The sequence below is a fragment of the Astatotilapia calliptera genome, chromosome 20 (genome assembly GCF_900246225.1).
Source record: "Astatotilapia calliptera chromosome 20, fAstCal1.2, whole genome shotgun sequence".
Classification (NCBI taxonomy): Eukaryota; Metazoa; Chordata; class Actinopteri; order Cichliformes; family Cichlidae; genus Astatotilapia; species Astatotilapia calliptera.
The window spans coordinates 14,745,832-14,772,129 of NC_039321.1; the positions used below are offsets into that span (position 1 = coordinate 14,745,832).

Sequence of the window (26,298 nt, forward strand, 5' to 3'; positions counted from 1 at the left end):
CAAAGAGCGTTACTATTTCTTTGAATCTTATGAACAAAACATTGAATCTACTAATGAATAAAATAATTGTTAAAAACTTTAACAAATTAATAGTTTTTAATTGCAGCCCTATATGTGAATAAATTAAAAAAGAAAATAAATTCCAAAAAACACACAGCATGAAATTTTCTCTATTTCAGTAGTGAAAGTAGAGCTTCATGAGAATAAAACTATCATGATTCTGTACCTTGTGGGGGGGGGATGAGTGTGGGCCGTGCAGAGAAGTCATCCAGGTGTCTCATCTTCATTTGTTCCATACGTGCACTGAAACAGAAGGGAGCATTGAAAAGTTCTATGTTAAATCTCATCTTATTAACTGTACATGCAGATGAAACACACATAATGAAGCATAAACACATCCACATACCCAATCTGATGACACAAATAATTATTATAATTTGCAATGTCTTGGTTTTTACCGTGCGGTAGCTTCCTGTTTAAGCCTCTCATTCTCAGCCAAGGCCTGATTCAGCTGCTCCTGCAGCTCCTCCTTTTTCTGGTTTAACTTCTCTCTGGCTTCTCGCTCAGCAAGGAAATCTGCCTTGTAGATCTCAGCCTGGGTGAGAGAGACATGTGAGGTCATTTTTCATGCAGTAATTTGGGTTCATTTCAATAAACTGGCATTACATACATGTTAAAATGTCGGCGTGGCTGATGAAGACTGAAGTTCAAATGTGTGCTGTCATCATTATAAGAATACTGAGGTTCTCTCTACTCTTTCCAGGCCAGCTGCTGAAGTCACCTTAGTTTGTGGTGGTTTGAAACAATTATTAGCACTTTAGATTTTCCAGAGTGATTCAAAGGACTCCAATGAGAGGAAAGAATCTGAGGGACCAGTTCACCTTGGCTGGGATAATGTGGAGGGCACTCAAGGGAGAGCATCTAGTGGCCAGGCCTATGGAACCTATGTGTTACACTACTCAGCATTCCTGAAAATGTCTATACCAGGGGTTAGGAAAGTCCATCCATTAGTCGAATTTAGGATTCAGAGGGAACAATGTGGCTTTAGTTCTGGTTGTGGAATGCTGAACGAGCCCCTTACCCTCTCACAGATATTCAAGTGTGCATTTATTCTACATGTACTTTGTGCGTGTGGAGAGGGCATTTTTCCATTGAAAGATACGGAAGAAGGTCATTTGGTCCCTGTGCACCCGCAGTGAGAGTTTCATCCACATTTCAGGCAATGAGCTGAACACAATCCCAGCAGAGTTGGTCTCCACCACGACTGTCCTCAACACCATTTATATTCATAATTTTTATGGACAGAATTTCTAGACAAGAGCTAAGTTGCACCGGTGGCTCTCAAACAGTCTTTGTGTCAGATTCAAGATGCTGCGATTAGCATTTGAGCATTTTTGCTCCACATTGATTACATCCCACTTGGGTCATGACAATGAGATTCACTACACCACTATCGTGGACTAAAGAAATCATATCTCTAATATCTCCCAATTTATAGAAATTTTCAAAAAGTAATGCAATCATTTTTTATTTATTTAAAGTTACAGTGTGTAAAATCTCACCACTAGATGTCAGTAGACTGCAAATTGCATTCTATGCATAAACTTAGCTACATTGGCCGCTGTTCATCTGTAGACTGTCAGTCCGCTGTTTACTTCAACTGTCAATATGTGTCCATAGTCACTGTCATCTACCAGACCTGTCAAGTGACCACTTTATAAGTCAGCTCAACAGCTAAGAAGGAATACCTGTGCAGTAAGGACAGGAATTGTTTCCAGGGAGCCTTTCTGTTGCTCCACCTCTTCCTTCAGTTTATCAATCAGGTCCTGCTTCAGGGCCAGCGCTCGCTCAGCCTCCTCCAGTCGGCAGCACAGATCTCCACCCTGGAATGCATAAACACAGATTCATGTTTGGACTTGACCCCCAAGGTATTCCAAAACTAATGAGTGTAAAAACCTTTTTTAATTTAATGTGTGTTTGGTTGGGTTTTTATTTTTACCTCATTCTTCAGTTTAGAATCATAGTCTCTAAAGAGACACGTGTATGCATGCTGTAGCTGTGTCAGTTTTTTCCTGAGGAAATAAAGTGCAATATATTGGTAAACGTTCAATAAACCAAAAGGAGGAATGACCAAAGAGAATGTTAACAACACAGAGCTATTACCAATCAGTCTGTCTGGCTAGTGATCTATCACAGTTCACATATGACTTTGACCACAATTTGGGTTAAAACCCATTAGGTTATAATTGTGTATAATTACCAGTGTAATGCATCAATAGTGTAATGCAATGATCGGGGAACATTCTTAATTTCGTTGTACCTGTGACAATGACAATAAAGGTTCTGATTCCGATTCTAATATAGAACCACTTTTTTGCACAAAAGATTAAATAGTAAAGTAATTATTCAGGGTCATCACAAGCTAGTGTACCCTTAAGTCCTAAGCTCGGATAAAATGGGAGGCTTGTGTCAGGAAGGGCATCCGATGTAAAAACTGTGCCAAATCAAACATACATATCCGTTCACTCTGGTGGCCCCTTGTTAAATAAGGGAGCAGTTAAAAGCTTCTACATTTTTTTAATGCATGTTCCTCCGTTCAAATACATCTTTCTAAATAGCACAACAGTGCAGAAACATATGAATCATGTTGGCTTCTTCTATCTGTACGCGTCTTGGACTCACTTCTCCTCAGTGACAACATGTCTCTCTGACTTCAGGGCCTGCTCCAAGCTCTGGGTTTGCAGCAGCAGCTTGTCCATGGCTACATGATGCTGTTTCTTCTGCTGTTCAAGCTCCCGCTCTGCCACCTGCAGGGCCTTTATTTTACTGCTTAATCTGCACACAGGCAAAAACAAAACAAAACACATGAGCACACCTAAAGGGTGAACTAAGACATAATTCTGTGTATGGATCTATTGCAGGTGATGTAACAACTTACTTGTCTTCCAGGAGTACGCGTTCATGCTCACTTTTGTCCAACCAGCTTTGTCTTTCCTGTAGTTCTCCTAGCAGGGAAGTTGCCTGAGCTTTCAGGGCCTCGCAGTCCTTGGCCAGCTACAAAAACACAAACAAGCTTTTTTGCACTCCGCTTGCTAGAATTAAAAGTATAGGAGGTAGAAGATTTTTTTATGCTTTCAGAGTAAAAATGACAGCTAGTCACATGTGATACCTGGGCACAGTCCTTGTCCTTCTGTTTGAGCAGGGCTTCAGTTCTGTCCCTCTGAGCTGAGCTCTTCTGCAGGTAATCAAGCTTCTCCTCCAGCTCCCGATACCTACAAAATAAAAATCACTTGTAACAGGCAGTGACAGTGACAAATATTGAAAAATAAATAAATAAATAAATAAATATAGGAATGCCCTTTTTAAATTACTGTCTAATACAAACAGACAGCATGTATATACAATATACTGCATATCATTATATATTAGATGCAAAGAGCTGATCTTTTCTATAAAAGCACAATTTGAAAGACCGGTTGATTTGACATAAAAATAAATTAATTTAAAGTAGTAAGAAAATCTAAATATTGTACTTGTACATTACTGGATTAAACATTTATAGGATGTTAGGGCTGCACAATTTTGCATAAAATGAGAATCCCGATTTTTTGGCTTAGAATTGAGATCACGATTCTCTCACGATTTTCTTTTCCAGTATAAATATTTATTGCACTTATTAACTGCACATCAACTTCGTAACAGTTGAGACTGAACATAAAAACAATAAATGTCTCACATTTTGTTGTTGCCGCAAAATGTTGTACTGCTTGTAATTCCGTCTCCACCGTTGCTCGACACTGCGTGTATAGAGCAGGTAGTGCAACAATAGAAAAATAGTTGCAGGACGGCACTGTGTAGCGTTTGTCTAGGGTGTTGATCATTTTCCTAAATCCCTCGTTTTGCACAGTGTTGATGGGAGCCATATCTTTGGTCAGGTGATAAGTGATAGCCTCCGTAATTTCTTTGTGCCTGCGGGAGTTCGACGTGAAGCGTTGTATAAGGTTCCTGTTATTGATGTTTGGGTGGTTGACCGGGATGGATTTTCTCCTGTCACTTTCTCCTCATCCCTGACGTGCTCTCCGTTGTTTTTTCCCTGCTAATTTTAGCATCACATGGCACAGCTTCTGTATCACGTGGTATAAGGCTCCGCCCTTGCCATTTGTTGAGCAGGAAGAGTGAGCGCTTGTTTTCATGCAGATCAAAATGCGGTACAATCGTCGTCTTTTTTTTTTTTTTAAATCGTTGTCATTTGGAAATGAGATCGCACATAAGTATGAATCGAGATCGCGATTTTCTAACGATTAATCGTGCAGCCCTATAGGATGTCTTTTAATAACTTTTGGAAATCATGAATAGGGATGGGTATTGATAAGATTTTAACGATTCCGATTCCATTTTCGATTCTGTTTAACGATTCGATTCCTTATCGATTCTCTTATCGATTCTTTTTTTTTAAAAAGGAGAACACTAAAGTCGATTAGCTTAGAACTGTGTTTTATATCTTCTCTTTGAACAAGATAGAAATTTAGGAGTAACATGGCCTTACAAACCCAACAGTGAGATCTTAAGAGATCCACAGCCTACGGCTCTTCAATGGGGTGTCACAGGGTCCCCAGGGAAAAAAATGTATATGTAAAATAATAAAATAAATATTCTCCTGTAGCAATAACAAAGTTTAACATAAATTATTCTGTAGCAATTACACAAGAATATCCAGTAATGTCCTGCCTACAATTAAACACATTCACTTACCAAAGTGAAATCGGGGGCATCTGCTGTGGCAAATGGGTGCAAGTCTTTGACCACAAACTTAGACACTGCTCGGTGACATTCGTCTATCCTGGCCTGAAAGGAGACGCTACCGGTAGACTGCAGCGAGAACTGCCAGCATCTGAGCCAGCCAGACTCTGTCTCTCTCATCATGGTTATCTAAATGCAACGCACAGTAATAGCAGGTTTTGTAATAAGGTAAATCGCGCTAACATAATGTGCAATGCTAATTGATTAGTTACCTGCAGTATTAACGGGAGAGGACGTGGAAACGCTACCGCTGCTGCTGGGTTGAGCTTCGCTAGTCCGGAGCGGATCAAAAACACGACTTTATTTGAACGCAATCGCGTGTTTTTTGAGCAAATGCTTTTGCATGTTCGTAGTGTTTCCTCCCTTTGATGAAATCTCTACTTTGCAAGTATTGCACGTTGCCCTGTTGTCATCCTTTCTCATAAAGTGTAACCAAACTTTTGAGCGTTTGTGCCGCTCAGGCGCCGTGTTTCCTACTGGGTAAAAGACGCTACTCAACGTGATGACGTCATTCGGGGCGACTGGAATCGATAAGGGAATCGTTTATAAAAGTGGGAACCGGTTCTCAACAAGAACCGGTTTTCGATACCCATCCCTAATCATGAATGAGATAAAATACTAGATGACACTGGACAAATCATTGCTGTTGTGTTACAACATTATTGTGTTATTGGTCTGTGAGCTGAAGTTTGGCAGCTCTAATAAAATAAATGAAATAAGAACAAATACATTTCCTAAAACAAACAAACAAACAAGGAAAACAGGCTTTTTTCAGAATAAGAGACACACAGGTAGACCTCCTGCAGTGATGGAGAAGACAGCAGAGCAGGAAGCAGACGTGCAAACAGTGAGAAAGACAAAGCCACACAGAACTGCGGGCTCACCTGCCCTGTGTGGCCTGAAGTTGCTCTGTGAGCTTAGCCAGGCTAGAGCTGGAAAAAAGGAACAGAAAGAGAGGAAGGAGAAGGAAGACAGCATCTCAAAAGTGAGGCTTTTGTTGTTTTAAGCAATCAAAAAGCATGCTGGTGTCATTTTCCAAAAGAGAGCAATTCTCTGCAGATATTCTGTATCATTAAACAGAACTGTGTTAAAGGTTTAGCAGAAAGTAAAGTTAGTGCTGTTAGTTTCCAACAGTGCGCTTAAGTGAAAATGCTTCATACCAGTCGGACGAGTGCTGTGCCTCAGAGCGCTGCTGGACAACCTCCTCAGTAACATTGTTCGTCTGTAAAACAGTCATACAAGTTTTTCCACGTCACAGACGACAAAACAGATTGTGTTTATCATCACGTTATCTCTTTTGTAATTTGCAAGCAGTGAAAGGTCACATCTACCAGTGACACGCAAAATGCAACAGAGGAAAACAAGCCATTACTTTGTGAGGAGATTTCTTCTGATAACATTTTTATCATTTTTTAAATCTTCTTTATTCATGTTTTCAAATGTTATTATTAACTGTAGTGCTAATTGCTATTTAACATTTATGCTAAGAACACACAAGGAGGCTGAAAGCCACCAGGTGGAACTGAGACATGAATCTTCAACGTAACCTAAACAGTGTTGTTCTGTCATGGCTTTAGGAAGGCCACTCAAAATTATTTTATTATTTTTGATGTGATTAGTTTTTGTTTACCATGAAGCTGATTTGTCTGACTACCAATCCAAAACCTGAAACACCTCAATCATATTTCAAATATGATTACATGCAGCAGCATCCGTGAGCGAAATGATAGAGGTCAGCACATTTAGCTACACGGTACAGTAACATTACCGATAAATCATTGCTAATATTTGGTATTTATATTATTAATATTTTTACCGATTTTACTTATTATTGTATTTGTGATTTCATATTAACTTTTACCTTAACATGCCAACTAACTTCTATATTATCTACAGTAGCATCTCGGTGTTACATTCAAGGCCAAGTGGCAGTTCATGCTATACAAATCTGGAAAGTTATGCGACAGAAACAGAACATTCACACATTGTTTTGCTAGTAAATGTTCCCTTTACGCTGCCAGGATCATCTACATTACTACCTTACCATAGTGACTCATCTGAAAGACTTTTATGTGCCTGGATATCAACGTTACCTGTGCCTGGGCCAGTTTACCCCGGAGCTGGTCTATGCAGTGAAGCATTCGCTCCTTCTCTTTCTCTCCCTCGTCCCTCTGCTTCTCTAGCTCCTCATTTTTCCTTCTCAGCTCTCGCATCCCTTCCTCCAGTTTCTCTTTGTGGCTCTTCAGCAGCTGCAGGAACTCGTTTGCACCTTCCACAGGCTCCAGAGAAAAACATGGAAGTGGCATAGAGATGGGTTAAATAGATGAACATACAGAGAAGAATGAGAAAAATGGATCGTGTTCGTTGTGGGCTTCAGCACCGAAACTACACCGAAACATCCAACACCATGTGGATAAGGAGAAAAGGAGAGGTTGTGATTGGGATAAACTGTGTTACTGTCTTTTCCAAATTTTATTTGAGTGTTGTCCAAAAAACCCCCACGTTTGACCTCAAAATTTATGCTGCTGAATGTAAAACACAGTCCAACACACTTCAGTTGCTGCCAATGTCATTTTAGTCACATTTTCTATTAGTTACAATTTTTGACCTCAGCCACTGTTTGTAGATTAGGTGAGGAAAGCTCAAACTGGATGTGTGAGGGCTGCAGGTGCAGCGTTAGAGATCTGACTGGTAGAATTAGGATGGGAGTGACCGGGCTCACCTGGCTATTGTCATTGCCCATTATATCTCCCAGTTCATCTGAAAATGATATGGGGGGAGAGGATTGTGCGTAACTCAATGAGCTATGCACACTTGTGTTATCCTAGACACACAGACACACTGATTAGATGAAAAATATGAGCAGAAAAAAAAAACAGAGTTTGACTGACCATGACAGCACATGAACATGAGCCACAAACACACACACAAACATCTTACCAGGCTGCGAGGCGGTGATGTCTGTGTGCATTGCTCTGTATCTTCGACTCTCTTCTTTTCTCGCTGATCTAGAGTCTGAGAGACATAATGGAAAAGATTAAAAGTCCATTTCTCACCTTTCCCATGATATATATGGAGGCTCGTATTAAACAGGATTAAAAAATTTAAAAAAAAGAAGACCTTTTTTAAAATCTTTGCTCTGTATGTTGTCATATGAGCAGATATCCCTAATATGTTAATCTCTGGCTATTATACAAAAAAATCCCACCCACCTATTACCCAAGCATTTCGTTACTGAGGAACAGCCAATCAAAAGAAAGCTAGCTTAAAGGGGGGATGAGCTAAAACAGTTTGTTTCTGTACTGAGGGGCCACACAAAGACCCGTGTGAGTAAGGATTGCCTTATATACATCTACAGGACACACAGATTTGGTGCATGTCTGCTTGCCTTTGTAAATTTGAAAGTAGGTAAATGGAAACATGACTAATAATTATCAATTTCCAGCTAGCCAACCTGTGGTCCGTCCACTGGTCCATTCCTGGCTGTCCGTAGCTGCGGGTTTTCAGTCTGGCTGGAGCTGCAGCAGTGATTAGACGAGGTGTTGGAGGAGCCAGGTCCGTTCACCATGCTCTGTAAGGAGTGGTTCTCCTGGGCCAGCCTCTCCACCAGGGACCTTGCTTCTTGGAAGCGACAGCTGAGAAACTCTCGTTCCTCTTTTGTCCTTCGTTGCCATCCCTCCATCTCCTCACAGCGCTGACGCAAGGCCAGGTTGCTCCGCCGCAGCGCCTCTGTGGGAACAGAATGAGGTGGTAAAAGGAGATGGGGGAGACTAATATATACTAAATACAGTCATGTGAAAAAGAATCATTTCACAGGCTCTGCAAAGTCCTGTAAAAGACAAATCTGTGAAACTGTGATTCAGTAGCTTGCAGAAATACCTGTACCTGACTATCAGTCTCTCACACGATTGTGGAGGATATTTCACTGATTCCTCTTTGCTCCACTTCACTTAGTTGTACACTTGTTTAAGCACAGCTCTCTTGTAGTCCTAACACATCATTTCAGGCAGGCTGATGTCTGGACTTTCGGCCACTGCAACGCTTTGATTCTTCTGAGGTTTTTTAGTGTAGATTTGGCGATGTGGTTGAGATCACTGTCCCATTGTTGCATGACCCCACTTTACGCTAAGCTTTAGCTGTCAGATAGAGAGCCTCAGCTTTGACTCTATAATACTTTCACCAAATGTGCCACTGTGCATTATAACCAAACACAATCTCCACTTTGCTCTCATCTATCCAAAGACATTGTTTCAGAGTTCCTGTGATTTGTTCAGAGGCAACTTTGCAAAGCTAAGCTATGCTCCCATCTTTTTTTTAAGCGAGAGGAAGTTTTCTCCTGGGAACCATTCCAGTACAGCCATACTCCTTTAGTCCTTTTCTAATTGTCAATCCATGAATTTAAACATGCTAATTGAAGCCGGTGGAGTCTGAGAAGTAGCTTTCAGGGTTTTGTAATCTCCCTTAGCATTGCATGCACTGACCTTGGGGTAAATTTGATAGGACACTCCTGTGTTAACATGCACCTGAAAACCAGCAACCTTAAATTTTTTTTAGAAATGGTCACACCTGCTGTAAGGGTGTACTTTCGGTGTGTGAAAATTATGCTTTTCACACGACTGCGTGTTAATGATATTACTGAGTAACTGAATTAGTTTGCTGATGGTTTCCTTGAATTAATGTTAATAAATATAATTTGCTTAACTGAAAAACTGTTCCACTGACACATCAAATCTAATTATACTTTTACAAACTCTTGCTCAGTTCTTGGAAATGCACTCAGATATGACTTTTATTTTTATGACACCCTTTCCTAACTGACTAACAACAATAGCTGATGTCAACATGAGCATAGAGTAGGGCTGCTCGATTATGGCAAAAATGATAATCACGATTATTTTCACTGAAATTGAGATCTCGATTATTTGACGATATTTATTTAACCCTTTAAGACCTACCATAGAACCAAGTCCGCCAGAGCTTATATTATTTTTTTACATGTTGTAGTGCCATTTTTGGGAGCATTTCAAGTTGCTATACATCAATACAACTGTTATAGCCCATATTTTAATAATATGTATGCATTAAGTCCATAGTAACTACATTAATTGCAAAAAAGTGCAAAAAACTACAAACATTTTTTTTACATATATTTCTAATTGGAGAAATTAAAGAGGTTTATCCATCAAAACTTTAAATACAAAAAATTTGCAAAAATTAGTTTACAACAACAGGAAATTTATTTTGAGTGTCTTCATAGTTTTATTTTGGAGATACAGCAATTTTTATACACGGCAGGAAAAACAAAAAACAATCCTGTGATGCAAATTCGCAAAGAAAACAGCATGTGCATCAAAATAAACTATTTCCAGCAGTGCAATTCGAGTTCTAAGCATTCCAGAAACTGTAGTTTTTTTTACTTGTAGGCTTTTAAGGCCTACAAGTAAAAAACGACATTTTCCGCGAAAATTACGTCACTTCCGGTTTCGGGCAGGAAATGGCGGACATGCAATAGTTCGCGTTGCGTGTTTCTGGAATATTATGTTTTTGTTCCTGCAAGCCCTTTTATGCAATTTTTGCAAAGCTTTATGTGGAGGGAAACCGTGACCGAGGACCAGCTGATGGCATAAGATGTAAGTACAACAACTCCGGTTTCATATGCAAAAAAATTATTGCGCTAGCTTATGCAGTTATGGTTCTACAGGGATTTAAAAATAGTTATGCAAAACGGAGCGTGCCACTCTGACCGGCTTTAAAGGGTTAACAATAACAATGTATTGAATAATGACTTTAAAAAATAATATAAAATAGTGTGCAAATACTGATAACAGTGCAAATGTTTGCAATATAAGAAATAAATGAAAAATGTAAACATCTATGTTTAGAGAACTTTGCAGTGTTGCTCTGTGGTGCAGCTACGACACCGTAGCAAAGTTTACACACTATGTCTACTTGATCCACGTCTGACTCTGCGAACCCATAATGTTTCCACACCACTGAAGTTTTTTTTACCTCTCTTTTCAACCAACGGCAGTCACTAGTGATGTGCGGATCGATCCTGAAATATCGATTCCTCCGATACCAGTCATTTATGTTCTAGAATCGATTCTCACATTAAAATATCGATATTTTTAGTCATTTAGGGTTAATTTGTAGTTTATCACTAACAGCAACACAGTGGAAAGAAACTATAACATTCGGATTCTCTACATTCAAAGGAACTACTTCCTCTTCCGCCTTTCATAGTCATGTGCGAAATACGGCTGTATAAATGGCTCGCAGCCCCTTGGCGCGCGCACTCACAACAATGGCTGAGCCTAATTGTGCGGACATATTTTACCTCCACAAACAGCTGAGACATGGTTTGCGATACATGTGGCAAAAAAGTGCTCCAAGAGTGAGGTGTTGTGGCTATACTTTCCCAACCTTGAGACCTCAGAATTAGGGAGACAATCAAAAGGGCACATTTTACAGAGTTTATTTATCGGATAAAATACGTTAAATGTCACCGAAACAGCGGGGGTGTCCAAATTCAGAGGCTGCTTCCACCTGAGGACCCGCCCTTCACGGTCTAAAGAAAGCCGGGTAGTACGTCATGAGTTCCCTCGGTGGAGTGAAACTCAGCCGTCTGCTCCTTGCTATCTAAAATATAACCAGGCGCTGGCGTAAACTCTCGACCGTCTCACACTTTCTTTAATTAGTTTTCTGTTTGGTGTTTATTCAGCTGTGTGAAAACCCCGGAGGAACCCACCTGAGGGATTAATAAAGTTAAATTTAATTTAATCTAATCTAATAACTTTAATCTCAGCCAAACCGATTTACTCACGAACAAACAAAACACTGTAAAACCCAAACAATAACATTTTTAAGTTATCAAAGTGACTTATATATCATGTTTAACCCGAGTAGTGAAAGCCTGCGGGGGTTTGAAGACGATGTGTCGATTGGCTCAGATAATTGAAGTTTACACAGCTACATTCTCACCTGAAAACATGTTAAAAGTTGGGGGGGGTTTTGCGACCCAGAAAGAGAAATAAGAGTAATATTAAAACTAAGTAGCTGCCGCCATTGCTGGAAACTGGAATTGGCTCGGCCGCGCTATGAATTCTGCGATATGGTTTTTCAATTTTGTTGTCCAGGTGGAAATTCGGGAGAATGGTGGCTCCGGGATGCTCCCGGAAAAATCGGGAGGGTTGGCATGTTTGGTTGTGGCAACATCACTAACCTTGTCAAACACCTCAGAGTAAATCATATCACAGAATATGAGTAGCGTATGTTGAGACGAACTGAAGAGGAGGAGAGGGACAGGTGCTGCTAGGGCGAGACACACGTCTCTCACAGAGTCCTTTAGTGCTGCAGGCAGGCAACATGTTCAAATAGCGCACAACTTCAGTTTTTTTTATTTCCATATGATGAACTATGCATTATTAAGTGATAAGAACAAGTAATCTGATGACCTGTAATCATTATGACGCTATAATTTGAGATACAATAAATAAAATACGTTTTTTTGTATAAAGTATCGGTATCGGATCAGTATCGTCGATACCACCCTGAAAAGTACTTGGTATCGGATCGGAAAGGAAATCCGTGGTATTGCACATCACTAGCAGTCACTCTCCTCTCCAAATAACTTCTGCTTAGCTTTCCGAGCTTCCCTCGGGTCCTCTTAATTGTTGTGATGTGTGTTCGAAATGCAGAGAGGTGCGCTCGATTTGCCGCACGGAGCAGCGCGAGAGTAAAGCACGAGGGAGGTGCTAATAATCAGCTCAGTCATTTTTAATGATCTGTGAAAGCCCAGATCGTAATCGTGATTAAAATTCGATTAATTGAGCAGCCCTAGCATAGAGTTTAAATAATGACACAGACTCAGTTTGCTGACTCTTTCCTCGCCTTCCTGTTCGCTACTGTGTCTATTAGTCATGTTTACCATTATACAAATGTTGACAAAATAAATGTTCAACTTTATTAGCAGTAAAAACATTTCTCAGTTGAATTAATTTACATGAGCTGCAGCATATAAAGGTTAACGCCAACTAATGCTAGTTAACTTCAGATAGTTTGCTGTATAACTGAATATAGAAAGCTTCCTCTTTACACTCTATAAACTCAACAGTGAATGACTGAAAATACTTTGTTTAAATGTTCCTTTGAAACAGTAATGTGTACTCAGTAAACACACCACATTATTTACATTAATAAAGTATTTTTTTGTGCACTTATCTTGAGAGAGAAAGCATACCGAGCATACCATACTATATACTGGACACAGTTAAAGTGCTGTGACTCACAAGGTGTGTAAAGTAAAGTAAAATTTTACTTATATAGCACCTTTCAAGATAAAAATCTCAAAGTGCTTCACATAAGCTAAAACATAAAAATAAAAATCAACCAAAAGCAGGTTTAAAAAGATGAGTTTTTAGCTGTTTTTTTAAAAGCGACCACTGAGTCCACAGATCTCAGGCTCAAAGGGAGAGAGTTCCACAGTCTGGGGGCCACAGTTACAAAAGCTTTGTCACCTTTTGTTTTCAGCCTTGTGTTTTGGACAACCAGCAAGCCCTGGTCACGTGACCTCAGGGACCTGCTGGGAATGTATGGATGTAAAAGTTCACTTATATATGTTAGTGCTTGTCCATGCAGAGCCCTGAAAGTCAAGGTCAAAACCTTAAAGTGGATTCTGAATTTAAGAGGGAGCCAGTGCAGCTGAATCAGCAGGGGTGTGACATGGGAGTAGTTGGAGGACTTGGTCAGAAGCTTTGCAGCAGCGTTCTGAACAACTTGCAGATGCTCCAAAGAGGCTTTACATAAACAAGTAAACAAAGAATTACAATAATCCAAACGAGATTAAACAAATGCATGAATGACAATTTCTAATTCGGAGCGCGATACAATGGGACTCAGCTTAGCAATGTTTCTCAAGTGATAAAAACAGGAGCGGACCAGAGCTTTAAAATGAGTGTCCAAAGTCAGAGCTGAGTCAATAGTAACACCAAGGTTCCTGGTAGAAGGTTTGGCAAATGTAGCAAGTGGACCCAAGTTTTCCATAACACTAGGAACAAATGTTTTAGGAGCATAAACAAGGACTTCAGTCTTCTCCTCATTTAGTTGAAGAAAGTTTCCAGCCATCCAACCTCTAATGGAGTCTATGCACCTATGCAAAATCTGTAGCTTGGAAACATCATGGGGCTTAAAGGAGATATATAACTGAATATCATCTGCATAGCAGTGATACGAAATGTCCTTAAAAGTGCTCAGTAAGTGCTGAAGAGGAGCCCCTGATATACCCAGCCAGTGTCTCAGCCTATCTAGCAGAATATGATGGTCCACAGTATCAAAGGCAGAGGTCAGGTCCAACATCAACAAAACGGAGCATTCTCCTGCATCACATCTCATCAAAATGTCGTTGGAGACTCTAAGAAGTGTAGTTTCAGTAGAGTGAGATCTACGAAAGCCAGATTGGAATTCATCCAGAATGCTGTATTCATCTAGAACAGCTATAAGCTGCTTAGCCACAACCTTTTCTAAAATCTTAGCAATGAACGGTAATTTTGAAATTGGTCTGTAGCGTCAAGCTTAGGTTTTTTTTTAACAGTGGGTGAATAACAGCATTCTTACAATAAACAGGGACCTGACCGGAAATCAGTGAGGTATTGATAATTGTAAGCACACAGTGACCGATAGACTGAAAGACATTTTTAAACAAAGATCCATGTAAAATATCAAGAGAGCAGGAGGATGCTCTCATTGAATCAACGCCTCCATGTTTCTGCTGATCTAGCTTATGTTTTTCTGTCTGTATTTGTGGTGTAGGTAAAGGGGGATCCTGCTGCTTTGTGAGGCATCTGTTGTAGTCAAAACACTTGCAAACAGGTGTGAAGAATTGTTCAACTTCATTGCATGCATCATTAGGTCTCCATAAATGCTTACTAATTTGTAAATGTGAATAAAGGAATTTGTATCTTAAGTAACATGTGCTTGCAAACTGAGACCTGGAATTGAGTATACAAGTGTGTAAATGACCTGTAGTTAGAGAGAAAGCGTTCCCACAGATATTTCCATCTACAGCGGCACAAGTATATCTGTAACTCATGAACTTTCTATTTTTCAGCCATTAATATCTCCGTACACATCTATAGATTTCATTACACTAGGAAATCTGAAAATAGATTGAGGTTTTTAACAAATGTACAAATCGGACGTCTTTTCCTGTTAAATGATAGTTCTGCCTCACCAACATCATCAGATACTTGCTCATAGGGGATTGTCTGCTCTTTGGGGTTTTCCCTCTATTATGCTGTAGGGTCTTCACCTTACCATGCAAATGTGACTAACACCAGAGACATTGTAAGAATGAGATGTGACACTTTAAGAGCCAAGATGCTTATAGAAACAGAACTTCTAGGGGGGGGAAAAAGCTTGTCTGTAACCTTTGAAAGTATGTGTTATCTCTGCATACAGTTTGTATATCCCAGTGACCACTGAATCGAAGAGTTAATGTAGATAAATGCTTTAAAATAATGAACCACACAAATATGCTTCTAAAATGACTTTTAAAGGACAAGATTTTCTTCTTTCTTTCTTTCTTTCTTTCTTTCTTTCTGCATCTGCTGTTTGAGCTCATCACTCAGTGCAGCGATATTCTTTTAAGAGACCTTTTTTTAGTCTGAACACGCTTACCTCTAAGCTGCTGGTTGTCACTCAACAATCTGGTCACCACTTCATTGGCTGCAAGCTCTGGTGGGACCCTCAGGGTCCCTCCACTCTCTTCTCCGGACATCTCCCACTGCATGGGGCCATCGGGTTGTGGCTGCACCATCACTGCAGAAACACATCAACATTACGTCACATATAAGCACATTTCTTGTTTAACTAAACCGTTATTAATGTTGAACATCAATTAGCCGATGACCTCCATGGCATTCTTCATCACATGACACATGGCAGACCAGGCCTCAGCGCCCTTTAGGCGGCCCAGGCTGTAAACTTTCATTTTCACTTTAATACAACGTCTAAATCCAAGTCCAGCATGTGTGTGAAATGGGTATCTGACCTGATGATAGACTTCACGAGTCAAAGATAAAATGTAAGTGATTTTTGAGCTCACGTACAGGAATGGAGGAAAACATTACGTCATCCGCATTACCGAGGCAATGGACTCGACACAAATGTAGATTAATTAAAGTATAAACGCCAGTCGTCAATTTTAGCCAAAAGCACCAGATCGCCCCAGCTGTGTTATAGGTAACGTTATAAACATCTTATTTTCTCCCCAACTAAACAAACAGGGTCAAACATGACTCCCGTACTAATTCTAAGCCCATCTGGCAGGTAATGTAGCTGCATTACTATGTGAAACTTCACTTACCCAATCTTCTTTTTCACTCCGGTCGCGTAGAGTATCAGACAACACAGCTGTCAGTCACATACAAACTGTTAGTAAGGGTATTTAACGCAATTAAACCAGCATCGGGGAGCTGGGAGCTGGCGCTAAACAGCTAGCGACTTAGCTAATGAGCTAGCTAGGATAACAAACCAAAAAGACAACAAAGTAAACTTAGGCACTTGTTGACTGACATTAAACTAGAACTACATTAACGAGCTGTCTGTCTTCAGAAAGATATTGTACCTGGTTTGTAATATTATTCCAACGGACTGAACGTGTTTGACATGGGCTGAGCTATCTGTTAAAGCTGAAGCGAGTGTTGTTCGCGCAGGAAATGAGAGGAAAAATTTCACCCTGAGCTGAGTCTCTCAGGCTAACCCCTAAGTCTTGCTAGTTTGAAACGTTTCACATCCCATTATTTATTAGAATTAATAGAATATCTTCTGAAACTCAATTCAAATGGTGACCCATTTTAACTGAAACGGATTGCCCATTATATCTAAAACATTAACATAAACTGGGCTGTTAACTAAAACAAAATGTGGTTTATTTTACAAAATGTCAGCATTTTATCTGACAGGAACCATCATGACATGGAGTAATTTAGAGTAATTTAGAGTAATTCATTATCCTTTTTATAATTGATTTATTGGCTTGCATGCTAAAATTGAATGTGTCAGGTCAGTCACGCAGTTTTCTGTGTCAGTCTCGCAATGAGGTGCTGCTCTGCACCACCTAAGTCTCAGACCAATAAAATCAATCAACTCAAGTGTTAAATGTACTGTACTGTTGTGGCACCAGCCTGCAATCACTATCACTCATTGGCTTAAAGCTTTAAAAGAGCTAACATGCTCATAGCTTAAATGACCAGTTTTACAGATTTTGCTGATTTCATGCCTAAATTACACAGATACACAGCTAAGTGACATAACAGTGGCATATATACAAATATTAACTTTCAATATTGATACCATTAGTACTAGCGGACAATACTTCGGTGACTAAAGCTGGTTAGATATTTTGGGTATAAACTGAAATTAGTTATAATGAAACTATTAATATCTTTCTAAAACATACGACGTTGTCACCTTGAGGGACTATAAAAAGGAAACAGAACTCACTTGTATCAAGTCAATAAAAAGGCCTAAGACAAAATACTAAACAGAAGAAAGAAGAAGAGAAATAACAATTTAACATAAACCACTGACACACTCCGGGGCCTGATCAACCCTGCAGGGCCTCAATGGATGAGGGTGTCTAGTGATAATGGCTGAAACACCTGATGAATCCAATGTCCACTATTGACGATGTGTCCCAAATTTTAATATGATAACCTAGATCAGATCTCTGATCCCTAAACCTAACCAAGAGAGGAAAAATGGCAGATAAGTTTGGGTAAAAGACCGAAAGTTGAGGCACACAACGATGTGTCCCGTTGGTAAAGTTTCTGGGCTGCCTTTTCTCATAACAGCCATCCCTCAAGATTTTCTCCATTTAAAGCAATGCATTATCAGGCATTGTAACATCTAGTCATTTTACTAAAAAACTGGTTTCAACTGCATCAGAATAATCCAACAATTCCAAGATGAGGCTTCGGTCACTACTAATATGTTTTTCTTTTTCATAATACAGTGGGTTTCTGTTAGGATTAAGGATTAGGATTTTTAGATCTATTTATTGAATTTATTAAAAAGGTCTGTGCACTAAAATATAAAACTTATTCACGGGGTGAATCGTGGACGAGCGTGGAAGAAAGTCGTGCCTGAGAGGTTAAACTCAGGGCACCTCCTTACACTAGGAAATCCCCTTCCTTTTTTCACCGAGAGAGAAACGTCAGGTAGCCGCAGCGGCTTTACAACTTCCTGTGCTGATGCGCCCAAGTGAAAGAGGCCACAAGATGCTGTCTTTCCCGGCTGCTGGAGTTATTTTATTACTAGCTTGGATTTATCCAAGTGACAGCCTTTATTTTCACATAGGGGAGACGGAGAAAAAATGTTTCATTGAAGAAATTCCGGATGAGACCATGGTTATTGGTAAGGACTATTCGCTTGTTAGCATAACCTAGCTAACTAACGGTACACGCTAACAGCTGGCTGCAGCAGAGATGCTGCGTTGGAAATGACAACGGGGACCACACGAAGACTTCTTCACGGTGTTCACACCGGTTAAAAGTGTTTAAGCAGCAAACTGTCAAGTTTTGGCCTACTAAAGAGGCAATCGGTTTGTCTCTTTATACTTAAAAAATATGTTAAAGTGAGTTTCTAATCTTAGTTAGCTAAACAGTATTTTACACCTGAAGCTAGCATAGTTGGAGTTGTACGTGGTAAAACTGGACGGGTTAACATACGTATAAATATATATATATAAACAACCCATATTAGTGTCAAGTATTGCCGAAATAGTATTGTAAATATTTGTGCCAGCCTTGAATTCATAATTTGTCCACATCTAGAAGGTTTAGCTTTACCTTCACTCGGATGAATGCATTGGCACTGCTCCCCGCAGATCTATTTGTGGCAAGTAACCTTCACAGTACACTTGATTCGGTACATTTTAAGCATATGGATCTTTACTGTAGTTTTATGGTGTAATAGATTTAAATGACACGCTTTCACCAAGACTTTTTTATTTAAAAATTGTCGAAACTCAATTTCTTTTTCACACTGGGTAACAATATTCATATTACTAGAAATCTGAACAGAATGATGGTGATGCACCTAATATATGACAGTATTTTTTTTTAAACCAATTTTAGGAACAGTATCCACAAAATTGTACTTACCTTACAGGGCTTTTATATGTGTCACATCTTTGCATTTTATGTATTTATGCATTTTTAGGATGTGTGTAAGGGTTCAGCTGCACTCAGAATACTAAAACATTCTTAAATTGATCTCAGAAATGAGTTTGTTTTTTTAAATGCTGCTTTAATTAGGTGTAAAAAAAAAAAAAGAACCAAAAAGAAAAAAAAGGTGACTCTATAATGCTACACTCCGTTAACTCTACTGAGTGTTTTGGCCCTTACAGTTTAATATTTTTGGTCTTGCTCTCAACACTCTGCCAGCAGTGATTTTACTAACTGCAGCAGTGGTGTTTTGAGTTTAGAAATTCCAATTTAGGCCTCTGTACACAGATACATTTACTAGCTTGTGAATTTTGTGTTTAAAAACAATTTTTTGCCTGACATGAACAGAAATATGCATATTGTCAGGATGTAGAGATTGTTCCACTTGCATTTTTAAGATCTTAAGCTGACTCCGCTATTTTCATGAATGCTTTTTAGAACGTCAGAAAACTGAATTCCAGCATTTCCAAAAGTGAAATCTGCCTTTATACCCAAACATGCATAAATGTTAAAGGCTGTTAAAACTACAGATCCACTGAGAACTGTTGTATATTTACACTTTAATGCATCAAATATTTGAAATAAAAAAAAGAAAAATAAACTGTGTTTACTTACTTACATTTTGCTTTTTATGCTTTACCATTCAATGTGTTTTTATGTCCTGACCCTGTACATCTTGTGTAAATACCCTTGTTCAGTGTTATGATAGTATTTTCAACAGTATGTTTAATATAAACACACTTTACTGGCTGTGTTAGCAGTGCAGAAGTGAATGATTACATGATCCATTGATGGTATGTTTGCTTGTTTTTTTTTTTTTTTTTTATTTATTTAAAAGGAAAGTACAGGACTCAATTGTGGGACAAACAAACCGGCTCCTTCCTTCCATCCACCCCTGGTCTTGGGATGCATGTTGAGATCAAGGATCCAGACACAAAGGTAAACACATGAGAGGTAATTTTCCATGGAGTGAAATTATTCTCAAATGAATGCTCTATGTTCCACAAGTGTAAACTAAGATTTGCAAAATGGTACAATTTGTATTTTGGAGTAGTCAAAAATGTGTGCTCAAATCTAAATCCAAAGCAATTTGAAAAACAAAAGACAATTTTACAAAATCCACATATGAAAACGTGAATAAATGCTAATCATTGACACACAGATTTTTAAGTTCAGCTATCTAAATTGATCATTTTTGCTTTCATAAATCTTACATATGTTTGTTAGTCATTAAGCTAAGATGAATGCTATTGTGCTGTGTTCTGAGACTGGTAAGGTGATTCAGATGTAGTTATCCCACATTACCTGAATTATATCTATATTTCGATTATACAGCAGAATAGTTATCTTGTACTAACTTTTAAGAGGATGAGCCAGAGGGATGGCTTATCGTGCTGTTCTCCAATCCGCAGAGGCATACTGATTGGCTGTTTTTGTAGCGGAAGAGCATCCACCAGGAAGCAGCAGCATATTTGAACCATATATTAACCTTCATACAGTGGGGCAAAAAAGTATTTAGTCAGCCACCGATTGTGCAAGTTCCCCCACCTAAAATGATGACAGAGGTCAGTAATTTGCACCAGAGGTACACTTCAACTGTGAGAGACAGAATGTGGAAAAAAAAAAAAAAATCCATGAATCCACATGGTAGGATTTGTAAAGAATTTATTCGTAAATCAGGGTGGAAAATAAGTATTTGGTCAATAACAAAAATACAACTCAATACTTTGTAACATAACCTTTGTTGGCAATAACAGAGGTCAAACGTTTACTATAGGTCTTTACCAGGTTTGCACACACAGTAGTTGGTTTTTTGGCCCATTCCTCCATGCAGATCTTCTCGAGAGCAGTGATGTTTTGGGGCTGTCGCCGAGCAACACTGACTTTCAACTCCCGCCACAGATTTTCTATGGGGTTGAGGTCTGGAGACTGGCTAGGCCACTCCAGGACTTTCAAATGCTTCTTACGGAGCCACTCCTTTGTTGCCCGGGCGGTGTGTTTTGGATCATTGTCATGTTGGAAGACCCAGCCTCGTTTCATCTTCAAAGTTCTCACTGATGGAAGGAGGTTTTGGCTCAAAATCTCACGATACATGGCCCCATTCATTCTGTCCTTAACACGGATCAGTCGTCCTGTCTCCTTGGCAGAAAAACAGCCCCATAGCATGATGTTTCCACCCCCATGCTTCACAGTAGGTATGGTGTTCTTGGGATGCAACTCAGTATTCTTCTTCCTCCAAACACGACGAGTTGAGTTTATACCAAAAAGTTCTACTTTGGTTTCATCTGACCACATGACATTCTCCCAATCCTCTGCTGTATCATCCATGTGCTCTCTGGCAAACTTCAGACGGGCCTGGACATGCACTGGCTTTAGCAGCGGAACACGTCTGGCACTGCGGGATTTGATTCCCTGCCGTTGTAGTGTGTTACTGATAGTGACCTTTGTTACTTTGGTCCCAGCTCTCTGCAGGTCATTCACCAGGTCCCCCCGTGTAGTTCTGGGATCTTTGCTCACCGTTCTCATGATCATTTTGACCCCACGGGATGAGATCTTGCGTGGAGCCCCAGATCGAGGGAGATTATCAGTGGTCTTGTATGTCTTCCATTTTCTGATGATTGCTCCCACAGTTGATTTTTTCACACCAAGCTGCTTGCCTATTGTAGATTCACTCTTCCCAGTCTGGTGCAGGTCTACAATACTTTTCCTGGTGTCCTTCGAAAGCTCTTTGGTCTTGGCCATGGCGGAGTTTGGAGTCTGACTGTTTGCGGCTGTGGACAGGTGTCTTTTATACAGATGATGAGTTCAAACAGGTACCATTCATACAGGTAATGAGTGGGGGACAGAAAAGCTTCTTACAGAAGACGTTACAGGTCTGTGAGAGCGAGAGATTTTCCTTGTTTGAGATGACCAAATACTTATTTTCCACCCTAATTTACGAATAAATTCTTTACAAATCCTACCATGTGGATTCATGGATTTTTTTTTCACATTCTGTCTCTCACAGTTGAAGTGTACCTCTGGTGCAAATTACTGACCTCTGTCATCATTTTAAGTGGGGGAACTTGCACAATCGGTGGCTGACTAAATACTTTTTTGCCCCACTGTATATTACTGTATAGGATCTGTAAGTGAAGGGTGACAGGTTTTTTTTTTGTGTATTTAGAAAACAAAAATGTCTGTGTTGTTTGAAGTAATGCAGAAATCCACAAGATTGCCAGATCTTCCAGTTTTTTAACAGGACTTGAACGCTGCTTACGTTTGTGGATCTGTTCTAAGCTGACACTGTGAAAAGAGTCCCAAACCCCTCTGTGCATCTCTGAATTGATCTGTGGAGGAAGCCTTTTGAAAGCAAAAATCATAAAATTTATGTAGCTGAACTTAAAAATGTGCATAAATGATGAGTATTTATTCAGGTTTGGATATTTGCATTTGCAAAAGAGTTTTACCTTCATTCAAAAAGTTTTGTACACCTGTATGGATTGGAGCCTGCAGTTGTGAGTACGAACACACATTTGTAAATCTTAGTTTACCCTTCTTGGTTATAACATACACTTTTGCAACCCTTTTGATACCAATGTAGCTCCATAGTTTTCTAATACACACCTGCACATGGAACATATAAGTTAAATCTAAGCATTTGCTGCTTACACATTCCCCAGATCATCCTTTCGCGTCAGTATGGATCGGATGGACGGTTCACATTTACTTCCCATACACCTGGAGAGCATCAGATCTGTTTGCATTCAAACTCTACCAAGATGGCTCTGTTTGGAGGTGGAAAACTGGTATGTGCAGAAGTGCACGTCTGACTTTTTGAACTGCCAGACTGCTTTCCATTAAAAATAATTAGCATTTGTTTAACAATAACTGAGTAATGTTAAGCAGTGTATAAATGTTTAAACTGTACATTAAATGAGTAGTTTAAAAAATAAACGACCTAAAAGTAGTTGATAAATCATTAAAAAAGAAAAAGAATCAAAAAGTGTGATCTTAGTCAAGTTTAGTGTATAAATGGTTATAATGGGTAGAGATTGTTTATATTTGAGCAATTTCAGTTGGTAAGTTTGAAATTGCTAGCTAAAAGTAGCTAAAAAATGAGCTGAATTACATTTAAATTATTCAATTAAGTGATTTAAAAAAATTAGTTGATGAATTAGGTCTTAAAGTAATGGTAAAACCCTAGCTACATAAGGGTAAGTTTATAACTGATAAATAATCCTTGTAATACAAAGTTGACCAGATTTCTTAAATGAAAACTGTCACCCTTTTTGAAGTATTTGACCTTCACAACAGTGTTAGATAACACATTTACTTGTGTCTAAAAACTTAAATTTCTCAGAAAGTCTGAGATTGAAGGTGAGTTAACCCTAGACGCAATGAAACAACAACAACAGTGGCAGCCTACCTTAATGCTGTTTGATCAGCAGCGTAAATGTAGAGTCAAGTCACTAGAAGCACAGTGCTACCTTAGATAAATTAAAAGTATTGTCTCTTTTTGTATTTTTGCATTACCTATTTATTATCATACATCTTAGACTTATGTTAATATATTTTTTTGGGCACATCAGTGAGCCTAAAAATAGTTTTCACTGATATTGTTTGTTTGTTTTAATCTTTATATATATAAAAAAAAAGCCTCTTAACTTTCTGTCTGGTCTGGCACTAGTCTGCACTTCACCTCAGACTGAAGTAGCAAACAATATGCCAGTATCCAGAGAACATAATGTATGTGCTGTAAAATAACACCAATAAATATGGGTGTGTTGAGCTATGCTGGAAATGACCTAAGCCCATTCTGATCCTTTTGTTCGAGCCTCTTGGAAGGTTTTTCCACCAGATTAGCTGAGGTTCTTAAATCAGTACAGTTCAATATTCTTGGGACCAGCATTTCAACTATGCTTTGAGTGAAAACATCATAATCAATAATAATAATAATAATAATAATGGATACTTTATTGATCCCCATGGGGAAATTACTTGTTTTTCTCTGCATTTGACCCATTCACTCAGTGAAGCAGTGGGCAGCCCACTAAGCAGGCGCCCGGGGAGCAGTGTGTAGGGACGGTACCTTGCTCAGGGGTACCTCAGGGTAGCCGTTAAGTGGATTCGAACCGCCGACCTTCCGATCATGGGGCGACCACTTTACCTACTGAGCTATCCCTGCCCCTGTCTTATACTAATCGTGGTGCAGGCCAGTGCACTGCATGAACTGATACCTTCAAGGATATCAAGGATACATTAGCACCAAAGAATCCCACTGATGTCACCGTTCTTCTTCTGTGGAAGGAGAACCTGCTACTTTTTGCTTCCAGACAGGAGTGAAATTTTAAGGTCTAAAAAAAATTATTTCATAAGGACAGTGTGCAGCTGTAGTCACCATTTCCCAAATAAAACTTAAGGTTTTAGTTAGTACATCAATTTAGCTTATTCTAAGGAAGTTCTTGATCTGAAGTTGACTGAAAAACATGTAAATCTGAAGTGTCTGTTACTGTAGAGAGTGCATCTGGACATTCAAGTGGGAGAACATACCAACAACTATCCTGAAATTGCAGCTAAGGACAAACTCACCGAGCTGCAGCTACGAGTCCGACAGCTGCTGGACCAAGTCGAACAGATCCAGAAGGAGCAAAACTACCAGAGGGTGAGTTAAAAAAAACAAAAACCAAAAAAACCCAAAACAGTTCTGTTTTATGTCAAAAGTATTGGAGTTGAAGCCACTGCAGTGACTTGAATGTGCTGGTTTTCTTCTGCAGTATCGTGAGGAGCGCTTTCGCATGACGAGTGAGAGCACCAACCAGCGTGTTCTCTGGTGGTCCATTGCTCAGACGGTCATCCTCATCGTCACTGGTATTTGGCAGATGAAGCATTTGAAGAGCTTCTTTGAGGCCAAGAAACTGGTGTAACGTGAGTGTGAACAGAATCAGTGAGTGTGAAATGACACGAGCAGACAGACTTTGCTCACCCAAATAAAAAGGTGTAGGAGGAGACACTTGGTCCTAATATTAGCCATAAATGGTACGCGCAAATCTGCAGATACAATTTTGTGTCCCGGGTAATGTGGCTTTTTCCTTTCCTTTTAGTTTTTCCACAGTAACTCAAAACGGTTTGTTGTGTAATCCTGACAACACTGGACGTGTCACTTTTCTATCTTAAAGTGCAGGAAAAAGCATTTTTGTGATTGTATATGAAGGAAAATGAGAATGCTGAAGTTGTTATAAGTATTTAATTTTGGTCATTGTTAGTGTTACACATAGTTTCACACAGGTTTTGTAACTTTTAACCATAGGATTTCAGCTGTACTCATCAGGTACATACATTTCTGCATATACTATAATGCCTTTGGTTCCTTTTGCGCCCATTTCAGTGCTTGAGTCCCAGTTAGTTTTTATAAGCAGCATAATAAATAGTTTATAATTATTCCAGAACTGTGTTAAATACGCACATACAGGTATTCAAAGATTAACTCACGATACTTTGCCCACAATAGCAATGACATCATGATTCTGTGATATACATTAGGTTGATTTATTCAATGCATTGTGAGTTTCTATAGCTATATTTAGCTATATATAATATTAATATTTATTTAACCTATTGAATATTTTAGAGCTACAGCTTTGATATTGTTTCAGGTGCTTTACAGAAGCTATACCAATATTAAACCACTCGTCGAGATAGGCTTACAGTTATATTATAAACCTTTTATATGCTGCTTGTTTGTGTGAAATGAAATGTTAAAGTGTTACCATCCATCTTTCTACAGACAATGTATTGTTTGTAGTATACCAGATCTATCTGTAGAGCCAGTTTATGATATTAACAACAGGAATGTGTGTATAGATACTGGCTGCCCTTTTCTAATGCTTTTTACAAGGATTTAATACTACAAGAGCCTCTACACTTATCATTCCTGACACTAGATTGTGTTTCAACAAAACTTATTTATTGAACAGTTGTGACTTTTTTTTTTTTGCGCTGGGCTAGAGCCAAGTTGACTGTCAAACATTAGCAGGACAGCATTTTAAGATTTCTGATCATTTCTTAAATGCAGAGTTTAGATCCAATTTCAGATCCATAGATATCATATGCACTAAAGCCTTTTCAGAAATGTTAAATTGCCACTCTGGAAATATTCTGTTTTTTACTGTGGTCTGGGTGCCTGTTTCACATGCTTAATAAAAAAAAAATAAAAAAAAAAAACTTTGGCTGAACTTTTTTTTGTTGTTGTTATTTGCGCCACTTTGTCCTAAGGAGAAGAAATACACAGCAA

The 26,298-nt window shown here is 39.1% G+C and overlaps 2 protein-coding genes across 8 annotated transcripts in view; one reads left to right on the forward strand and one right to left on the reverse strand.

The window, feature by feature from the left end:
- ikbkg (inhibitor of nuclear factor kappa B kinase regulatory subunit gamma) overlaps positions 1-18,848 on the reverse strand; it is a 28,869-nt gene extending 10,021 nt beyond the window's left edge. The window contains exons 1-16 of one of the 6 annotated variants that reach the window (XM_026153592.1): positions 16,424-16,553; positions 16,163-16,209; positions 15,475-15,615; positions 8,255-8,529; positions 7,741-7,815; positions 7,523-7,624; positions 6,894-7,079; positions 5,961-6,022; positions 5,685-5,732; positions 3,170-3,272; positions 2,939-3,054; positions 2,683-2,835; positions 2,000-2,072; positions 1,749-1,883; positions 459-595; positions 227-303 (exon numbers count right to left, since the gene is read on the reverse strand). In XM_026153592.1, the coding sequence (XP_026009377.1) occupies positions 227-303; positions 459-595; positions 1,749-1,883; positions 2,000-2,072; positions 2,683-2,835; positions 2,939-3,054; positions 3,170-3,272; positions 5,685-5,732; positions 5,961-6,022; positions 6,894-7,079; positions 7,523-7,624; positions 7,741-7,815; positions 8,255-8,529; positions 15,475-15,613 (1,681 nt within the window). In that variant the 5' untranslated portion in view covers positions 15,614-15,615; positions 16,163-16,209; positions 16,424-16,553. Of the gene's footprint in view, positions 1-226; positions 304-458; positions 596-1,748; positions 1,884-1,999; positions 2,073-2,682; positions 2,836-2,938; positions 3,055-3,169; positions 3,273-5,684; positions 5,733-5,960; positions 6,023-6,893; positions 7,080-7,522; positions 7,625-7,740; positions 7,816-8,254; positions 8,530-15,474; positions 15,616-16,162; positions 16,554-18,647 lie in introns of those variants that run through there. The other 5 variants (XM_026153593.1, XM_026153591.1, XM_026153595.1 and 2 more) reach the window with 5 other exon arrangements.
- Positions 17,989-26,233, forward strand: tmed4 (transmembrane p24 trafficking protein 4). 2 transcript variants are annotated; one of them, XM_026153598.1, is made up of 5 exons: positions 17,990-18,213; positions 19,864-19,964; positions 22,688-22,813; positions 24,523-24,669; positions 24,782-26,233. In XM_026153598.1, exons 1-5 carry the CDS (start codon positions 18,051-18,053, stop codon positions 24,929-24,931), a joined length of 687 nt encoding a protein of 228 aa, XP_026009383.1. In that variant the 5' UTR covers positions 17,990-18,050; the 3' UTR covers positions 24,932-26,233. The 2 variants fall into 2 exon arrangements, with proteins under 2 accessions (XP_026009384.1, XP_026009383.1); XM_026153599.1 differs by lacking the exon at positions 22,688-22,813 and having other exon boundaries at positions 17,989-18,213.
- The last annotated feature ends 65 nt before the right edge of the window (positions 26,234-26,298 follow it).